At 40.0% G+C, this 22,047-nt stretch overlaps 1 protein-coding gene across 1 annotated transcript in view; it reads left to right on the forward strand.

The window, feature by feature from the left end:
* The window catches only part of cdh16 (cadherin 16, KSP-cadherin), a 35,126-nt gene that overhangs the window by 2,103 nt on the left and 10,976 nt on the right, over nt 1-22,047 (forward strand). The window contains exons 4-12 of the mRNA XM_037750172.1: nt 2,043-2,177; nt 2,520-2,649; nt 4,298-4,456; nt 5,596-5,792; nt 11,965-12,090; nt 13,517-13,667; nt 14,424-14,636; nt 16,171-16,247; nt 20,556-20,747. Coding sequence (XP_037606100.1) covers nt 2,043-2,177; nt 2,520-2,649; nt 4,298-4,456; nt 5,596-5,792; nt 11,965-12,090; nt 13,517-13,667; nt 14,424-14,636; nt 16,171-16,247; nt 20,556-20,747 — 1,380 coding nt within the window. The remainder of the gene's footprint in view (nt 1-2,042; nt 2,178-2,519; nt 2,650-4,297; nt 4,457-5,595; nt 5,793-11,964; nt 12,091-13,516; nt 13,668-14,423; nt 14,637-16,170; nt 16,248-20,555; nt 20,748-22,047) is intronic.

The raw sequence follows: 22,047 nt of genomic DNA on the forward strand, positions 1-22,047 counted from the left end.
GCCAACACACTTCTGGCTGTAAATGTAGACATTTGGATCCAGACATATTTTTGCTTCATTTAGGGAATTCAAAACATCTGAACTTTATGCCTACGTATCTAGCCTGAGCCTCCAAAGTATTACAACGCTGTAGTCATCAGACAAGTTTAATGGCAGGATGCTGGCAAAAAGAAAATGTGAAGAATAAAGTTTGCAATACTCTATATTTGTTGTATTGTGAACAAATCCCTTAAAAAGATTAAAACCAACAATGTGTTGGTCCATCTCTTAATACTTTGCAGCTTCCCTACCCATATACTACTGAATTATACTACTATAGTTTAATTCATGAACAGCTCAGTAATTCCCTTAAACAGCTGGACACTGTAGTTCTTAGTAAATGTTATTCAAACAGCAGTAAATAGTGTATTTGTTGGGGGCTATTATCAGCAGCAGATTAATACACATTTACTGTGCTATAGAGTATCAGGATGGTGTATGTGGAACTGACTCAAAATAAACTATGGTGGCCATGTTCATGGTAATTAGAAAACATGTCACCCAACGCAATGGTGCGGCTCCTTAATGTGTTTTTATTACACAGCTTTGTTGAATACTCGATTCTGATCGGTTAATCACGGTGTTGCAGTCTGTTATTTCTTTATAGCAGACCATTGCTATGTATAACAGACTGTTGCTATGGACGCAGTTCTGATGTCAGACGCAGATTGTTTTTGTGTCAAATTATGGATTTCTTAAGTAAGTAGCTATGTAATAAGCGGGATAATGTACAGCTAGCGGGTCATTGTTGTGAAATAACACCCTTCGCGTCGGGGTGCTGCATCGCCCTGTCAGGGTTTATTTCACAACAATGACTGGCTTGCTGTACATTATCCCTTTCTAAATAGTTTTTAGATAACAATGGTGGTCTATGGCCTAGAGAAACAAGCTAGTTGGATCCATTCATTCTTGGTTTTTGGTCTTTTCACAAGCGTTATTAACAGTAGGAAATACATAAATTATCACCAGACTTGTTATGACATATTACATGTGGGACAGTTGGAGATCAGCTGTAGCTATTATGGTGTTGTATAGAGTGGTGCAGGAATAAGTCCTAAAACCCAGATGTGATTTAGCGTTTTAGCACTTCTGGTTCCCTAACCTCAAAGTCAATGTTTTGTTTTTTAATGGGGTTTTAGTTAGAAGCCTGAAATAAATTCTGTGTTTAACACAAGCTTAAGAGATTTTAATGTTTTCTTCCAAACAACATAAAATACATCAGTAAATACCCCACTCGTAAATTTTGAAGCTCTTTAAAAGGCGGTTGTTAACAAGTGGCTAAATGAGACTACTAAACGCCATCTGGCCGAACACTAATCCGCCTTTAGCTGAGTAATGGTGAGGTGAAGTCATGCGACCGTGGTGTAGTTTGTTTGTAGCCTAAAGTTAGCTTTTTACTTCTGGCGATTGCATTTATGCTTCAAAAACCATGGTGTTTATTTGTGAAGATTATCTTATGGAACAAAACATGTAAGTATCATAAACGTTTGTTTGCCACAAAGCTTATTTTCTGCAAAATTCCAGAATCCGATGGAAAAATCCCGTTGGCATTTTGTCGAGGTAACCAGTGTGATGCTAATTTCCAGGTTGGCCTACAAAAATACGTCATCCCTGCAGCACTCTGTTATTGTGTCTCTTAGTCAACATTTCACCACACAGAGTAATAAGAATTTCATCTTAACTGAGCTGTGACTTCTCACCAGGAAACCACAGAATAGGTATCACTAAAGCAAAATGTAAAACGATAGTTTGTGTGCAAATGTTACCAATGTGTTTCTCACCTCCCCTTCATGTTATGTTTTAATCATGCTTTATGCACTGTAAGTATATTTAGTTAATGTTTTACATTTTCTTTCTCATTTGGACGAATACAGGTTAAAATGAAATCACTGATGTCTGCAGTAACTATCCTGCTTTTCCTCCTCCTACGCTTTGTTGTTTGTGCATATGGCTTGCTTTTAAACAGGAACACAAACTGATGTTATTTGTTCTGTTCTGTACAGCTCCACAGCCTGCCAGTTAATTACAGCGACCTGGTGGTAACAGGGGATGATGAAGGGATATTCGGAGTCGACGCTCAGTTTTTGTACGCTCTAAAACCACTGGACAGAGAGAAACAGCCATCTTACTCTCTGCAGGTAGCATATTGTGTTATATCATATCATAGTAGTGATAACAATTCACCATACATGTCTCCTTTGTAAAGAATAGTTGTTAAAAAATGTATTAATTCCAAATGCATCAAATTCACATATCGAACATAATTAGTTTTCTATATTCTTACATCATGTGAGGTTTGTGCTCAATAATGTATGAAGAATGAATCACTCTTTAGATCATTAGATTCTCGTGCATGTCGAAACCAGAGTGTTATTCAAAGATACCTACAGACTGTGTGTGTGTGTGTGTGTGTGTGTGTGTGTGTGTGCGTGTGTGTGTGTGTGTGTGTGTATTTGTATGTGTGTGTTTGTGTAATGCAGGTGTCCTTCAGAGCATCAGAGCACCGTCAGAGCTTCACTGTTGAAGTGTGTGTCATCGACAAGAACGACAATGTGCCCACTTTCATAGAAGAGAGCATGAGAGGCAGCGTGCAACTCGGGCTTCTCAAAGGTACGAGAACCTTGTGAGCTCCTTGAGCACCGTGTTGCACAATCGTATTTAGTCTGCATCACATTTGTCAGTCATGCTACATGGAATACAAAGATTCAATGGAAAACATGCCCAATGTATCCCTGGAAACCGCAATTTACCCTGAACCTCTATATGAAATAGAATCAATGGCGTGGCATACTTGATCAGTTACATTTGGGTTTCACTAAAAAATACTTTTTTGCAAACTGTCACAAGGCGTCACATCGGCTCAGATACAACACCCCAAATGTATTTTATCTGAATTCATTCATTTCTTCTGTTGCAGATAAGTCCATAATAGTAATCTACTGTACGGCTAGCTCGTTGAAGCTGATCATGCTTTCATGTGCTACTTATCACTTAAAAAAAATAGGGTACATGCACCAGACATGGATGTATAAAGAGAACTGGATACAGCGTTGGAGAGGGGGCCCCCGTTCATTCCTATTGAAGTTGCTAAGTGGCGCATGAAGCAAAAAAGTTGAAATCCGAGTATAAAAGTACCCGTATTTTCTGGCGATCTTCCGTATTCATTGGGCCCTTGGAGCAGGCGCAGTAGCGTTTCCTTTAACCCCGCCTCCCAGCCGCTTGGCCTCGGGCTCATTTCGGCTTGTTCACATGAACAGCAGTACGAAAATAACTTCGGATTCGGCTATTAGTGCATTTTACAAATTTTAGGACCTAATGATTTAAAGAAGGACTATTTAAATGGACTGTTTGTAACTTCTTACACATATAAATCATTGTGTCAAAAGTTATATCTAGTGAAGCCCGTCTTGCAAAACAGTGTTGGCCGCGGTCAGAGGACGCGGAGGAGACCGTAGCTTTGGTCTCCAGGGCCGGAGTCTCTGCTGTACTCTGCTCCTCTGCCTTCCTGCCTGCCTTCACTCACACACCGGATCAGCATTGATTCATGGAGTGACCTTTGTCTGGTCAGCTAACATTACTGCCAAGCAGGTGAAATATAAAGTCATATTGTGGTTTTAGCTGATGTGTGTCGCCTCACTGTTTTGAGCGATGCTCGTTCATGCCTATGTAGAGCGAGCACAAGCGCGAACAACAGGACGCTGACTTTCGTTGACTTAACGGCCACAGGTGTCACTGTTAACAAGCAATTTCTGATTCTTACAAACAGTCCCTTTAAGTGTTCATACTGGGAAGTTGATTCACCTAAAAAAAAAAAAAATCCATGGGAAAAAGTATTTTTGGGCCCAATGGCATCACGTGACGGACCCAGAAGTTGTAATTCCACCGTTTGGCCACTATGACAATTTGCTTCAAAGCCCGGCGCTCTTCCTGGGGGCTTAGCACCTACAGGGTCACTTCCTGAAACCAACTTCATACCATTAAGTATCGGCTTAAGATATTATTGGATCATGTGCAAATATGATCATGTGCAAATCAGGCATTTTGTTGCTGTATTATCTTTTAACTTGGGTACCAATTTACTTTTACCTATATATATCAAACCAAGCACATACTTCAAATGCTTGTATATCTTTGTTTTATGTCTCCATGTTCTATCATTTTCTGTATAAATTGAGACTGTGCTTTGAGTTTGTGGTGGAGAGAGACGTCTGTAATACAGGAGGTAATATTTTGACCCTGCACCACCTGTGTCTCTCAGGGATCCCATTCATGCAGGTGGAGGCGCTGGATCGTGATGACCGCAACACCGCCCACGCTGATCTTCGGTTCAGCCTCATGGAACAGACACCCAGGATTCCCTCCAGCCAAATGTTCTTCATCGACTCCACCACTGGAGAAGTTTCCCTCACGGAGGAAGGTCAGTCCCGACTAGTGACTGTGGGGAAAGTATCAAGTTAGAGTGACACATTGTTTGTCCCCAAAGTGAAGATGGAGCTCACAATGCTCCAGTTTAGGGTTAACTCGCTGCAACTACAGACGCCTTTTCTTTCCATACACTCAAGAATGCTTTTTATTGCATGTTAGCGATGTTTGAACAAGCCATTTAGTTATGGAACCATTAGTCTCGTTTTCATTTTCCATTAGTTCTCACCAACATTGCCACAAATAATAAACACAGTCTAATAACAATTTGCCAATAAGTAACAAGAAATTGCAGTACAGAAATGTTCAAGATATGTTTGTGGAAGTTTAGAATTACATAGTTTGTCTACCAGAGAGCACTGACAAGCTTATTTTTCAAATGTAAAGTAACCTGCTCGGTATCAGTGTTGGTCACATTTCTTAAAAAAACAAAAAAACAATAAGGGATTATAATAAAAAGTTTGGTTTGTTGATGTGCTTATGTAAAATAAAAGTGAATATCAGCCGATATATCGTTATCGATATCTGCTTCTACATGCAGTAAAGTCCTGCATGCTGGTGCTATTTCTGTAGCTCTGGTATTGCCCTTTGTTACGGCTTGGCAGGAGCTGGATGACTTTCACGCTTGCCGGTCCCTTTCCGGCCCACAGTGCTGCTGCTGCTGCTGCTGGTTTCCACTGAGCTTCAGCAGTGAAAATGGAAAATTACATCCTTGATTTTCTACTTTATTTTCAGGCTAGCCGTAACTGATGGTTATGATTGCCTTCACAGTGGGTTGTTTTTGGTATTTCATTTCCATTTTAGCAGGAAATCAAGTGGTAAATAGAGCACTCAGGGAAATGTTAAATTTAGCCGGAGACATTGTTTGTAATGTCTCAGTAATACAGAGAAAATATAGTCTGTTATAGTTTTTATGTGTTTCATAAACCATCACATAATTAAATGGTGTTTGTACGCATTTTTCCTATTTTGTGTCTCTTTAAATGTTTTTTTCATTTGGTTCCTCATATATTTTGCACACATCATGACATTAAACACTTCACAATATCTTTGTAAAAGTGGTTAATTCAGAAATGAAACTGAAATGCTCTTTTTGAATAAATAAGGTATTCTTGTATCTACTGTGACCACCAGGATCCTCTACTCTGGACCCGGAAATGTGCGGCCGGTACAAGCTCTCAGTGATGGTGAAGGACATGGCTGGGAAATCGAATGCTTTCTTCACCACCCGCACCGTTACCGTGGAGGTGACCGGTAACACCTGGGCATCCCCCGACCCGGTGCGACTCCAGGAGAACCTCCCAGGCCCCTACCCGATCCGCATCTCACAGGTGAGGCAGATCAACATGTGTTCACTCTGAAACACTAATCCACCACTTTGGCATGTACGTGTTTTTACCCATCTGCATTAAAACCACTTTTACTTATTTGATCTTCACCATAAATCATGCAAACAACTCGGAGGTAAGTGCTGGCTTTATTGTTTATGCACTTCCAAGTGTTATATCATATTACAATAAAACAAACTCTGTCAATAGCCTGGACCGAGTAAAGTGGCATCATATTGCCAGTTGCTGTTTTTAGTGGCTCTTGGGTCCTCCTAAGTGACCAAATACTGAATTATTGATGCTGTTCAAATGCCATGGATCCATTCAGGCTACCTCCTGACTGAGTCACTTTAACTCCAATAATCACTCACTCTCCCACCCACCAAACACCAACACGACCACCACCATCACCAGAACCACCACCATTCTGAGGGGTGTCATACAAACCTGACAGCTTAAAGGCAAAATCCATACATACATGTATTTTAATCTTATTGCACAGCTCACTATAAATATTTGAGTAAAAAAAAATCCTTGACCAACTCAATAGACAGTCATTCATTTTTGGCATACATGTCTACTTAATATCTCAACTATTATGTAACTTTGAAGTCTGCTTTGGCAAAGTCATTGATTGATTCATCAACAAAAAATTAATTAGCAGCTACTTTGAGTCATTTTTCAAGCAAAGATGCCAAACACTCTCTGGTTCCAGCCTCTCAGTTGTGAGGATTTGCGCACAACGATTTTTCATTTACATCATTGTAAACTGAATATCTTTGGGTTTTGAACTGTTAATTGGACGAAATAAGACGTATGAAGATGACATATTTGACTGTGGACAGCTGTGATAAGCCTGTTTCACTATTTCATGACATTTTATAGACCAAATGAATAATCGATTAATTGAGAAGATAATTCGCCAGATCAGTTGATGATGAAAGTGATTGTTAGTTGCAGCCCTACATGCCGATAACGTTTGTTGAAATTAAAAATTGGAACTGAATAACGGAACAGCTACAACAGTAACCAAGGTGATTTTAGAGAATATAGACACATATTCAGATGTAAAGCTGGAAATCCTGTGTTCAAATAAAAAGTTGGATGTAGTCCCTCCCTCAAAACAGTCGGTCACTATTTCATTGTGGACCAACTCCAAAAAGTGTCACCTGGTAATATCTGATCATCAATCAATGCTCTGAGTTCCAGTTAAAAGATATTGTTTTAATTTTTATAGACCTTTTCATTGTCATTCTGTTGCTAGGGCAACAGCTTTGCTCCAAGTTCACTTCCTGTCAGCCACTGAATTAACAAAGCATCGTCCAAAATCACATAAAATGCACTACATACCCAATAGGTGTTTGTTCGTTCAACATACTTTTGTGTGAATAAACAGTAGTATGTATCTTTTCGGACGCACTGAGCAGTAATTTACGTCGTCACTTTCTGAGAGCCTCCTTGCTGGTTGGAGATGTGTAACCATGGTAACCCGTACCAGCCACATGTGACCCAAATGACAGATTGTGACAATCAAAGTCTGATTTAATTTAAAATATACTGTATATAACGCCTAGCAAAGTAATATATTATACTTACACTTGAATTGAAGCGTCATTGACGTTACAGAGCTGTCTATCAACGTCTGTTATTAACATTGTCATTACAACCGCATTGCATTGTGGGATATTTATGCCAACATAGTGTCCAGCATTGCATACCGTAATATTTCACTGGAAATAGTATGCAATTCACGTACATACGCGACAAACTAAATAAATCTCACACACTATTTTAACGTACTAAATAAAATGCTAATATGGAATTTTGGACGCAACCAGAGGCACATTTTCAGATCTAAAGCTGGGAATCCTCTGCTGAAATCAAATTTAAAAAAAAACTCAAAACCTCAAAAAAGTCTATAAGCCCAACTCCAAAAAGTCACCTGATAATATCTGATCATCAATTAATGCTCTGAGTTCCAATTAAAAGAGATAGTTTTAATGTTTGTAGGAGTTAACACTATTGTTCTACAATTCTGCAGTACTGTAATGTAAATTTAGTTTAAAGGTTCCCCTCAGGTTCTGCTAACATATCACTGCGTCCGTCCCTGGTCTTGTCTGACCTATTGGTTGTTATAATATTAGCCATATCAGTTACATGTCTATAAATAACTCAAAAGCCTCGAGAGGTTTTGTAACACAAAATCAGCTGGCAGAAATTTTACAAATGTACCCTTCCCCTGTACTGGGAAATAAAATAAACAACTGTGGAAACAAAGAGGCTTGTAGAGCTGATCTGATGCTGAATTAAATGCATTGTGCGGGTTCTGAGAATCGCTGTGGCGAGTAGGTACATCACACTACCTCCCCCTCCTCCTGTTTTCTCCCACCTCCCCCACACTCGCCCTCAGCCTCTCATCTCTCCTGTTCTAACAGCCCCTTCCACCCACTGAAAACGTGTGGATTCACAAGTGTAGGCACATTTGATTTGATTTTTTTCATAGTTTTCAAAGCATAGTTCAAATCTACAATAAAATCTTTTTGTCTTGTCGGTTTAAAGCCTAATAGCCAACGCTATAGCACACAGCTTGGTGACTTTGAAAGGATAAGTCATTGTCATTATTGTAATATCAGCAAATACCTGTGCTTCTTTATGTAAATGAGAAAAATACTCAGTGTATCCTCTTTAATTTCTAATGAAAATTGTCTTAAGAGAGTGAGAAATGACCCCTATACATGAAAACCGTTTAGTTACATCCAGAATCTAAATCACACCAAACTGGATTAGTTTAACATGGATGTTTACATGGGGGAAGCCTCATTTCGCCCACGCGCAGTGATTGTACTGCTCTGCTCAGTAGGCGGTGGGACTAACCGCTGTTATATGACACATACCGAGTTGGATCTCACCTCCCCGACTGTCTCGGATAAATGGAGCAGTCATGTTCACATCCACTTGTCTGTAACAAATGTTGTCTTTTTTCTTGTGCTGATATCGTCCGTGGTGTGACGACAGATGCTGAAATCAATCTGCTGCTTAGCGTACTTTATGCATTTCTGCCATCATCTTTAAACTCAAGTTATAAGTCCAGATTGCTGTTGTGATCAATTTGACTGATTCTGCAATCAGATCAAAATAAGCTCTGGCTGTAATTTTAAATATGAAATCCAGGCATTTGTTATCGGTGCTTTTTGCGTCATTGGGGCTAGGGAGGTTAATTTCAATCTGTTATCTGTTGCATGTTTCTGATTGCCTGCCGAAAACTTTGATTATGTAATGTAATCAGTAGAACTACTTGAACTCAGTAATGCAATCTATTGAGACTTTGGAGAGGAAGAGAAGCTTCAGAGCCTGTGAATGAATGAGTCAAGGCTCTTAACTGCATTGAATTGTCAGTTTTCACAGTCATATGAAATCTGATTATTTGTTACAGAATTAGTTTGAGCCCCACTAGACCTTCGTCATGCCCCATAATCAGTGTTCAATATTACAACTGATGCTTGTGTCAACATTAGTCACCAGAGGTGATCTCATGTTGGTCTGAGTAACACCAACACTGAAGCTGCTGTGACCAACATTTAATGTCACATTTGATCACAATAAATGCTAATGTTTGTCCCTATCTGCTGTTAATAAGCAACTGTTTGCTAAGTTTTTCGCCAGCTCAACTTAATGAGGCGATAAAATGTCAGTGACAGCTTGTTTACGCTGCCCCCAAGTAATCAAAACAATTTTTATTAACCTGTTATTGCAGGTTTCAAACCCCATACAGGACAACTCTCTCTTTATTTCAGCCTCTCTAGTTCTTTTGTTCTACTACACACTGTAGTTATATCTGTCAACCACTAAAGTCAACATCAACTGTTATTGCTAGATGCTTGATACTGGTGATCTTACAAGCAATAAAAATGCCTCTGCTCCCTCCAATATATCCAATAGTAAGCATGTCAGTATCATATGTTCTCTATATACAGTCCGTTTTCATTCCCAGGGCGTCAAATACCGACACCTTGTCACGGCTGTCGGCATTCGATACCGCCGCACAATACAACCTTTATCATCGGTATGAGACACACCAGGCTTTCTATTAACTACAATGTAAACCCATCCGCAGCAACAGTAAACGCTCAGAGAAAGTTCTGTGATGACGTAGTTAAAAGACCAAAAGAGACACACAGGGCGGGCTGGAGGAGAGGTGGATGGGCCCAACAACAAAAGACTTTCATCCAGGAGACCACTGTTCGTGTCCTGTGCGTTAAGTTTCACTTTCACGTTACAATCAGATGTTCGTTCGTGTCGTGTTTGTGACGTGTTCAAGTCACAAGTCACATTTTCATTGTAAAATCTTAATAATTTTAATCCCAACCATGTTGCTTTTTTAAACCTAAGCAAGTGTTTTTGTTTAATTCACAACATATAGCATGTGTTCACTGCGACTGAAAAGTGACTCCAAACGGTCTGACAAAGTGTCAGTATGTCACGAGTTGGGATGAAAACGTGTTGCTATATCTTATTGGGCTAATGATTACTTTCATTATCAATCAATCTACAGATTATTTTCTCACTTAATTTATTAACTGTTATTTTGAATAAAATGCCCATTGTAATTCTTCAAGTCCAAGATGGCATATTTAAATTGCTTGCTTTGTCCAATTTACCGTCCAAAAACAAAAGATATTTAGTTTACTATTTATAAAGAAGACCTATTATGCCTTTGTGTTATTTTCCTTTTCTTTAGTGTGTTATATAGTTTATTGTGCATGTAAAAGGTCTGCAAAGTTACAAAGCCCAAAGTCCACGCCAAAGGTAGTTACTCTCCCCCACAGAAACATTGCTCCTGAAACGCCTTGATTTCTTCTGTAACGTGTTGATGTCACCAAGTAACACATTTGCATAATACCTGCCTAGCGGCTAGTTTGGCACGCCCTCCAACAAAGCTAGTTAGAGCAAAGTCTGAAAAGTTTTGTTCAGTTTACCAATCACAACAGAGAGGGGTAGCTGACCAATCAGAGCAGACTGGGCTGTTCGAGAGGGCGGAGAGCGTTTCAGTCAGAGGGTGAAAAGAGGTGCTGCAGCACAGCCGGTATGAGAAAAGTAAAGCGTTTTTGAACATTAAAGCATGTAAACATGTTCTAGTAGAAACCCAAAATACAAGTATGCACCTGAAAATAAGCATAATAGGTCCTCTTTAATGACAAAGAAAGGCAGCAAATCTTCACATTTGAGAAGCTGTAACCAGCAGCACTTCTGCTTGAAAATGGGCGGAAACGATTATCAAAATAGTTGCGGATTCATTTTCAATTTCAATTAATCAACAAATTGTTCCAGGCGTGATATTTTAGTATTTCCTGATTTTGTGTTTAATGCAGGGCATTGTATTCTTTACAGTAATCCAGCAGCTGATTCCCCTCCAGTCCACAGTGTCTCGGAGAAAAGCACATGTACGCAGACATGAGGCGCTCTTGACGCAGTTCAAACACAAGCTATCGGTGGAGACAGAACGTGCTCTGCACACTCAAACACTGACGGAGGCAAAACAGATGACTTCATAGATGTTTTGTGCAGAACTTTATATAGAGCAGTCAGCGATCATTAATCAGCTCTTGAAACACATCTCTTTAAAGTTCTGAGGTCTAGAAACACACCATAACACTGAGAGGCAGCCAGCTGTGTGAAGCGGCTCTGTGTATACAGAAGCATAGTGTTTGGGCAGCCATCTCCAAAACAAGGGGGGAGTGTGTGACAGTGAGTTGAGGAGATACACATGCCCTGGGTGTGCATCAGCTGTGCTGCGGCCGGGCTCCTCTCCTTCTTGGGTGCTGTTTAATGGCTACTAGGGCCCTTTCAGCCCCACTGCACAGCCCTCCGTCAGGGGCTGTAAAGCAGAGTGGAAAATCCCCTTCAGCCTGCATAGTTAGTTTTGGCTGTGCTCTCTGTTCCACATCAGTGTCAGTGCATTCAGTTGGCTCCTTATCATGTAAACAAATGTAGCTTTGCTTTGTACTTATACATCATGCAGGCCCGGCTGAAGAGCTTTCTGGGTTTATACTGCACGATATAACATTTTTATTGTAAAAACACATTTAAAATGTTTACCACCTTTATATATATTTAAATTTTGTATTTAGAGAACTTTTTGTTGTCTGTGTGTGTGCTTATTTGCGTGTTTATGTAGGTCAAATGGAGTGGAAGTCAGGCTGAGTACAGTCTGGAGGGGGAGTTTCCAGAGATGCTCTTCACCATCAGCAGAGAGGGAGTCATTTATCTCAACGCCCCTCTGGACAGAGAGACACAAGACCAGGTTTGTATAACTGCAAGCTAAACATCTCCAGCACCTAATGATAAATGTCAGTTTACGATTACTGTTTAAAGTGTCAAAACATCAGGGCTGCAGGTTTTACACTGTTCCTGAGAGATCTGATGGCACTAAACCATTTATCATGTTGCTCATTAGAAGAAAACTCTTTATCTTTCCTCATATTACTTAATTAACATGACCCTGGTACACGTTATTGCAACAAAGCTGAACACGGTCTATTTTTAAACCAAAATGAGGTAATTAAGCAAACAACCCAAAACCTGAACATGTTCTGCAAGCTAAAAGCTTCAATTCAAATCGTATTCACTTTAGGTAAGGATCATCATTTGTGGTTAGATTACAAATTTGCTCTTGAGTTTTGCATACAACTTAAGCTCCTGAGAGCTTTGAATGGCTTACTAAACACTATATTCTGGCACAAATGCTCAAGTGACCAAAGAACAACACAGAGAGGCTGAGCTCCATCAGTGGATGCGATTAATGTTCAAACACATGCTTCTCACACATTGCAATCTGTCTTCTGTAGTGACCATTTAATAGAAAGGTTCAGAAGACATTAGCTGTTTGCTGTTTTGGTGATGGAAAGGTTATAGATGCATATACTTACCCTCACTCACAAAAATGATTGATAATCTGTGGACTTGTTAAAGAGCCCCTAAATGCCAAACGTCTCTCGTCTGAATACAGCTCCATCAATCAGTCTATATCCTTCATGAGTGATGGTGCTGATGGAGTTTTTTCACATCGTAAGCTCTGTGCTCCCACCTGCCAGAGGTGAAGAATGATGAACGTAGCGATCGCCCCCCTTGGTGCCCATAAGGTGCCCTTCCAGTAGAGAAAACATTATAAAGTGCCCTCTGGGGTGACCTTCTAGCAGAGAAAATGTGATAAAGTGGGCAGGGGCGCACCAGTTGACCAGATAACCCTCTGATAAAGTGTACTCTAGGATGCCCTTCCAGTAGAGAAAATGTGATAAAGTGCCCTATAGGGTGCCCTTCCAGTAGAGAAAATGTGATAAAGTGCCCTATAGGGTGCCCTTCCAGTAGAGAAAATGTGATAAAGTGCCCTATAGGGTGCCCTTCCAGTAGAGAATATGTGATAAAGTGCCCTCTAGTGTGACTTTCCAGTGGAGGAAGCACAATGAATGCCTTAAAATTGAGAAAACATGATGCAGTGCCATATAGGCTGCCCTACATGCTAGAAAACCGCCACTGCAGGATCCTATCCCATCATGCAAGTAGTACAGGTGTAGTATATATAGCAGTATAAGTGCCATGAATGTGATGCTCTACAGGATCTATAGGTCACAATATAAAGGTACCACACCAGTTGACCAGATAACCTCTAACCACTCTGTTTCTTTGACACTCTGGAAGCAAACATTGTGTTTCTGTTTTTGCCTTGTCAGTTCCAGATCAGCATTGTGGTCGAGCGTCCAGATGGCAGAGAGATTGCCAAGCCTGTGGAGTTGAGGGTGATGGTGGGCGACGCCAATGACAACAGACCCACCTTTCCACAGGCGCAGTACCATACTGTGGTCAAGGAACTGGCTGCTCGAGGTAACTGACGGCTTTTTATGTGTTTTAACAGTCTCAAGTAATATTTGGAAAATATTTTGTAAAAAAAATTGTTCATATGAGTTTCACTTTTGCGACTCCAACTTCTGTTAGAAAATACAGTCCAAAACTCTCCTGATTAATCAGTTTACAGAGGGATATTTATTTATTGCATATAATAAACATGTTATAGCATCAATAGTCACAATGTTTCCTTGTAAAAAAAATACATTGATCAACTGTACTCAAAATACACAACCAAGTTTCAAAACCTTTTTTTAATTTGTAATTACTAGTGAAGAATAATCCTGTGTCACATTTACTCTATAATGGGAATCTTGTTTCACAACAAAGCAGAGGAAACATTGGCTGGAAGAGACGTTGCAGTGATGAAAGAGCTGAGAGTGCCAGATACCTTTTTTGAAAGCAGATTGGGATTTTTGCCAGGACGCAGGGGAAAGCACCCTGGCTCATAAAAAGCACATGGTCTGTTGTGACATATCAAGTCCCGGCATAAAAGCTTTTTTGTTGATGCTTTAATACGCTTGGTTCTGGGAAATGAATTAGACAGGACAATCTGTTAATCTAAATGGAATTACTGAGTGAGGATTAAATGAGAAAGCTATTGTTATATCCTTCCTCCCCCTTATTCCCAGTCAGTGTGCTCTGTGACTGTAAATTAATGCAGAGAGAAAAACACGTCGGGTTCTCTGGCTGTTTTACAGAAACTCTGTTCTTTTCTGGTTTATGTTTCCTCAGGGGCAGAAATCCTGACAGTGCAGGCAGCCGATAACGACGATCCCAAGACGGATAACGTGCGGATCTTCTACCGTTTAGTCGGACAAATTCCAGAGAGTCCTCGTGCCCTCTTCAGAGTGGACCGTGACTCAGGGGTCATCTCCGTCCAAGCAGACAGTATGGAGGGCACAGCGCCTCAATACACCCTCACCATCACTGCTGAGGATGCCAAAGGTGACTTTGGATCGATGATAAATACACCAACATACCTCATGTTGTGATTTTTCCTTTGCAACCTCTCTAAGCCTGACAAAAAAAGGCATGAATGTAATTTTAACTGTGACTTCCTGCTTTAATTTTATGTACTAGTATTTCCTTTTGCTGCAGTGGGTCATTAGTTGGGAGGAATAGAATAATAGACTTTTTTTTTAATATCAAATTACTGGAAGTATTGTTTTTATTGATTTCTAGGAAGTGAAAGTCATTGGACTTTTGATTTAAAATACAAACTATTCAGAAACACACACACACACACTACTTAATAAATATATATAATTAATTAATAATATGTACTTTGTATTCTGGAAAATTAGCAAGTAATGTGATTTTTCTTTATTGTTAGTTTAGTATCTAGTTTACCGTCACACAAATTTGATCTATGACAGATTTTTAAAATGATTCTACCATTTAAAGTATAACAAGCTAATAAGGCAAATGGCAATCTTGCATTATCATTACTATTCATAATACCTAATTGATCTTTGCTATAATCATCTATCTCTGTGGTCCCAACCTGGGGTCTGGACCCCCCTTAACCACAATAACAAAAAAAATCTATTTTGCCTCTAACACTATTATAGTAAATTAATTAAGTCTTTACAAAAAAAAGATAATATTATTCATCTGCATTCTCTTGGTGAATCCATCAAGATGTGATCACTTATGTTGACGAAACTGACGATTTCTATTCATCAAAGAAAGTTGATTTAATAAAAAAAAGGCTAACCCATTTAATACACTGAGTCACTTTACTCAAATTGATGATTTTTTTCGAGGATTTGTAATTTCTTTTAGGGTGATGACGTTGGGGGGCTCAGCTTTTCTTAGATACAAGTAGGGGGGGCTTCAAGGAAAATAAGATGGGAACCACTGATGTAGACAAATATGGACACATATTATAGACAGAAATTATAGCTGCCTGGCTCACTTTTGGGGCTGCCACAAATAATAAAAAAAAATCTAATTTGTGGAAGAAAACTAAATGAATGAATTATTCCAGTATGATAAGAGTACAATACAAAAGTCTTTACAGGGCCAGGTTTTCAATCACCATCCCTGTTATTAACTGGTGATGGCGTAGACTACATGGCCAATCACATTGTCCATTACATGTCAGTTATAATGAAGAATAATAGTCAATCAAGCTACAGTCTGTTGTTAGGACATTACATTAAAGGTGACGATTAAGAGGAGAGAGAGAAAAAAAACCAATTATAGTTAACTGTAGGGAGTCACATAATGTATAGATATGTAAAACCCTGCAGCGTTGTGGTCGTGTGAGTCAGTAGCCTGGTTGACACTATAACATCCAGGGACATGCATGTATGCTCATTGCCTCTGGGGTGACAGATGATGTCTGTGTGACTCATGCATCAGGTTGTGATGGAGGCAAGTCGAGGTACTTGCTGTTCCTTGGGTATGTTTTATTTATTTGCGTGATGGGCTGACCCTGAGTCACTAACAGATGCTGTGATCATGTCCCTGGCAGGTCTAAACAGTTCGTGCACCGTGGTTGTGACGGTGCAGGATGAGAACAACAACCCACCAGTCTTCTCCCAACATGAGGTACGAGAGCACATGTTTAAACAGGCACAGAAACACTGCTGATGAAACGCTCTGCTCAGGACATGATAAACAATACTTTTTGGGAAAAAAGGCAGGCCAAACATCACAGGCCATCATAAGTGGCTATTGGACTGCGGACTGTGAATCCGCTCTGCAGGTCACTGATCTAATTTTCCTGGCAGGGAACTAGATATGCCCTCTAATCTCAGGCTTATAGCGACCGCACCATCATGTTATTGGAGGAGTTTTATTCAGTTCTTTGTACTCAAAGTAGACTGTGTTCTTAGTTTAATCTGATAAAGCTTTCTTTGGAGAGTAGCTTCCACTGATTTATCATGACTACACAATACTACTATTACTCAATGCCATAAACGTGTTAGAAATCGTGTAAGAATCGATGTCGTCGCAGCTATTACGATGTCAGAAATGTTTTCATCAGCTGGTTCTTTATTTCAGAATCTAGACGAGAGAATACTTAACGTGGCTGACATATTTTTATATTAAAGTGTGTAGCATTTCGGGGGATCTATTAGCATAAATGGTATATAATTAACTATGTTTTCATTATTACACAGCTTTGTTGAATACTCGATTCTGATTGGTCAATCAAGGCATTTTACGGTCTGTTATTTCTTTATAACAGATCCTTGCTATGGACACAGTCCTGATCTCGGACTCTAGCTGACTATTTTTGTGTCAAATTATTGATTTCTTAAGTAAGTAGCTGTGTAATAAGCGGGATAATGTACAGCGAGCGGGTTATTGTTGCGAAATAAACGCAAGCCACCGTCTGACTTCCGTTTCTCCTAAAGTAGTGTTATTATGGTAAGGATGGCCTCTGAGTGAGGTGAATGGCGTTACCACGGTTTTGCACTCGGCGGGTACTGCAGTCGTGAAAGGCAGGAGTGAGCGGATGGGTACTCAGTTGGTTGTAATCTGCAACCACGCCACTAGATGCCGCCAAATCCTAAAAACTACCTTTAAACATATATATTCTGATTGAAAGGTGGCTGTAAAAAGGTGAAGAAAGATGAAGAACAACAGCTGTGGTCGTCACAGCATATTCATGTTAATTACAATAGATTGCTGACAAGTTCACGGCGGACAAAGGAAAAAAAACATCAACAGAAGCTTCTCTGTGTGTGGTGATGTTTTCACTGTAGAAAATAAGATATCAAAATTAACATCCACAGAAATTTCTTGAACTACTCACAGCATAATCTACTTCTCCACTTCTCTTTTACAGACACCTTTGAAGCCTATATGAGCTGAGTCTATACTAGGGCTGGGCAATATATTGATATTATATCGATATCGTGACTAGATATTGTCTTAGATTTTGGATATCGTAATATTGTAATATGGTAATGGTAATAAGTGTTCTCCTGGTTTTAAAGGCTGTATTAGAGTAAAGTGATGTAATTCCCTGAACTTACCAGACTGTTCTAGCTGTTCTATTATTTGCCTTTACCCACATAGTCATTATATCCATATTACTGATGATTATTTATCAAAAATCTCATTGTTTAAATATTTTGTGAAAGCACCAATAGTCAAGATAAGCAATAGTGGGGTCCCCCGGTGGCCTAGAGGTTAAGGCACCGACCACAGCCCAACATCCCAACATACCTCATTGACTTCTGGCCGGGGACTTGTGCTACATGTCATTCACCATCTGTCTCTCCCCTCATGTCCTGTTGTCTCTCTACTTTCAGTTGTCTAATAAAGCCTTAACATAGACAAATAATAATAAACAAATACAGCAATTGTGTTAATCCAACAATACGTCCTCATGTATATTTAATTTAAATATTTGCAATAATAAAACATCTTTGGGAACTACCGCCAATATCTCTGCTGCAGTCACAGGCCCAGCATGAAATGTGACAGTGGTTTCCCTCGTTTTGGCGTAGCTGCTGTTATGAATGAAAAATGTTCTAAAGATAGGCAGTTACAGAAAATCCCCTCACTTTTCACCCACGTGTGCCCCGGAATAATAGAAGCGAGAAAAGTCATGGGGTTGGGAGTTATACGTGGGAGGGCTGTCATGCTGTGATAATGGGGAAGCAGTTTCTAGCTGTTCTCTCTGTCAGACCACGGTGACACTTAACGGCTGCAAACACACATTGTGAGCTGTGAGGGAACATTTTATTTTGAGCGGGGAGAGAAGGTACAGCATTTAAATTTAAAAGTGGAAATTGACTGTGGAGCTTTGGCAAGAACATCCAGACCAATTACAGGAGACGGTCTTGTTGGATACAGACTCGATAAAAGATTGTGCAATATATTTTTTATATAACATCTGTCGCCATGGTATTCTTTATGTCCTCGCTCCATCCAATTGATAACTAAATCTTTAAAACATGGCTGTAAGCTCATTTTCAAGCTGTTACAAACAAGTGTACCACCACACACACACACACACACACATGCACACAAACAGAGAGGTGGAAAATACTCTTGAGCAGGTCACGCCTGAGAAGTGCAGCTTTTTCCATGGCGATGTGAAGGCAGCGCTATAGGGGGGTGATGTGGGAGGCGAGTGGTGACAGGGCTGGGTTCAGCAACCCTGTGGATCGGGCAGCCAGATCAGAGGCATGGCTGCTTCACTAGAGGACATCTGTGAGTGGCAGATTAAACGGCTGTCTAAACACACAGAGGTGTGTGAATAAAGGGTAAGCTAACACCTGGTGGGCAAGAAGGGGCAAACGTGCACTCTCAAGTATTCACATGTACTGTAGTCACGACTGCACAGTATATTGAAAAGTGGACAGTCAGTCAGCTGTGACTTTTATTGGCAACTACAACATTGCAACAGCATTCTGGCTAAATTTACATTCGCATGTTATTGATATAAATATTTAATTGTATTATTTAAAGGTACAGTGTGCAACATTTTGGGGGATCTATTAGCAGAAATGGAATATAATATTCATAACTATGTTTTCATTATTGTATAATCACCTGAAACTATGAATCATTGTGTTTTTGTTAGCTTAGAATGAGTCCTTCATATATACATAGGAAGTAGGTCCTCTTCACGGAGTCCGCCATGTTGCTCCGCCATGTTTCTACAGTAGCCCAGAATGGACAAACCAAACACTGGCTCTAGAGAGAGCCTTTCACATTTCTACATTACCTGAAAACCGCCGTAGTTCTCCGACACACTTGTAAAACTGCAGTAACGTGAGGCGCAAAGTGCAAAACTGTGTTACCGCTGTTGCTCCGAGGGGTACTCAGTTGGTTGCAATCTGCAACCACACCATAGATGTAAATCCTACACACTGTACCTTTAATATGTAATGAAGTTGTTAATGCAGAGTCAGTTGAAAATAATATGTATATTGTTCAACTTTAAATCATCCTGCTTCCAGTATATATCTTTGGAACAACTCTTTGATAATTACATTTTGGAGATCTTTGCTTAAAAAAAAATGTGTGCATTTATAGATTAGAAAAGAATATTAGCTGATATTCTCTTATCATCATTTTTCATTCAACATATCAGGATCAATATTGTGCCCAAAATCCGCAGTCGGTCAGTCTCCATAAACAATAAAGTCGTGTTTTATGATAAGAATGAAAAAGGTAGATCAGTGGTTCCCAACCTATTTTCCTTGAAGCCCCCCTACTTGTATCTAAGAAAAGCTTAGATACAAGTAGGGGGGCTTCAAAATTAGATTGTTACTAGACTGCCCTGTTAAGACAGGTGTTGGCCTCCCTTTGTGTGTGACGAGCGGGAGAGCAAATGTTGTTTTTTGACCGGAGTGAAAATTTTGTTTTTGAAAGGCTAAACACCAACGAATATGGATTGCAACAGAATATTTCGTTAGATTTATCTACTACGTAGCAAAAAATGTGTCTTTGAATAGTTTGATATACAGACTTTTGTGTAAGATATCATGTGAAAATCTAATTTTGAAAACCTCAGAGCAGACAAATCCTGACACACCCCCTGTGATCTTTGGTGCCAGACCCCAGGTTGGGAACCACAGAGGTAGATGATTATAGCAAAGATCAATTAGGTATTATAAATAGTAATGATAATTCAAGATTGCTTTATTAGCTTGATAATGAAATGCTCCAATATCTTCCCATTATTTTTTCCTATTATTTCTTCCCTTTTAGGGGGGGCCTCCTGTTAGTGAGGGTTGATGTGAGCTGAAATCCGTAGAAAATTGCTAATTAGATTTAATTTTATTATAATGTATTACTATGCATTTACACTCTTAAGTGCATTTTAACAGTGTCTCAAATGAATGGTTTCTGCTGGGTAATCATCATATATTTCCGTCTCCTTCCTGTCAGTACGGGCCCTTTCACATTCCAGAGGACGCTCCAGTGGGCACCACAGTAACAGCTGTGCTGGCAGGGGATGCAGATGTCCGAGGAGGAGACAGCTGGCAGGTGGACTACCGTTTAGAGTCTGGAAACGAGGAGGAGGTCTTCACATTAGTGACAGACAAGCAGACCAACGAGGTCTCACTCATCCTTTCAAAGGTAAACGACACAAACAACCTCTGTAAACACACTTTTAACCACCTTATTGATTACTTACCACATATACAGAGATCAGCTTAAGACTCCTGCCAAATCCAAATTAAACAGATGTGTTAATTGTTTTATTTATCCTGTTTAGGGTGTGAGGGATCGTCTCCTCTCAGGAGCACAAATATTAATGTCAAGGACAATTTGTGGCATGATGTGTCTGTCCTTGGTGTCCTAAGAGATCATTCAGTAGCTGGCCGTGTCGAAATAGCGGTCACATATAGCTCAAGTCATTTTTTACGAGGACATGTTTTAATATCACAGTGTGTACATGTGAGGCACCGACAGAAAGGTTGGGAAATAATATTCCAATACGTCAATACTGCAGTCTGACATGCCTCAAATAAAAAAGAGTCCAGATGACAACAGAATGTTTTAGCCCAATAATCTCTCCTGTCCCCGAGGCGAATCACCCTTCGCCTGCCCCGTATAATCCAGCAGGACGTTTTAGGGATGCATGAGGGAACGAGTGTGTGTATGTGTGTGTGTGTGTGTGTGTGTGTGTGTGTGTGTGCGTGTGTGTCTGTGTGTGTGTGTGCGTGTATGCGTGTGTGTGTGTGTGTGTGTGTGTGTGTGTGTGTGTGTGTGTGTGTGTGTGTGTGTGCGTGTGTGCGTGTGTGTGTGTGTGTGTGTGTGTGTGTGTGTGCACGCTCTAATGGTCTGCTCTCTGTAAGTGGGCCAGGCAGGAGACAGTCTATTATTTTCAACCTCTCTGTGGGAGTTGACGAATGTGATTGAACTGTGAGCTGCACACACGCTCCGCTGAGATAAAGCAGGAGATGTTTAAAAGCTAAAAATGGATCTCGTATTATTCCAGATTTACACACGAGGACTTCTGTTTTTTAGAAATTATATTACACAGATTCAATTCTCGTCTCGTGTATTGACCTTGTGAGATATCACAACTGACATTAAGGGATACTTTTGTTTATTTATTTTACTTTAGCAAAAAATAAAGCCTAAATCCTCCACAAGTGAGGTCCCAAGTGGATTAAAATGCACTTGAGCAAATCCTTTAATTCATCGTGTTACAGTGTGAGGTCATCGCCAGAAGGCAGACACATTTCATTATAAGAAATTACACACTGTTCACAGCCCAAGTGAATAATTAGATTGTGTGAACAAACACTAATGGCAGTTTACCACACAGACTAGAGGCTGCCGATTGAGGTAAATGTATAATGAACCGGGGGAAGTGAGGGGAATCTAATCAGGATGAAGAGAACGGGAGACGTTAGACATTACATCAAAT

This window comes from Sebastes umbrosus, chromosome 2 (genome assembly GCF_015220745.1).
Source record: "Sebastes umbrosus isolate fSebUmb1 chromosome 2, fSebUmb1.pri, whole genome shotgun sequence".
Classification (NCBI taxonomy): domain Eukaryota; kingdom Metazoa; phylum Chordata; class Actinopteri; order Perciformes; family Sebastidae; genus Sebastes; species Sebastes umbrosus.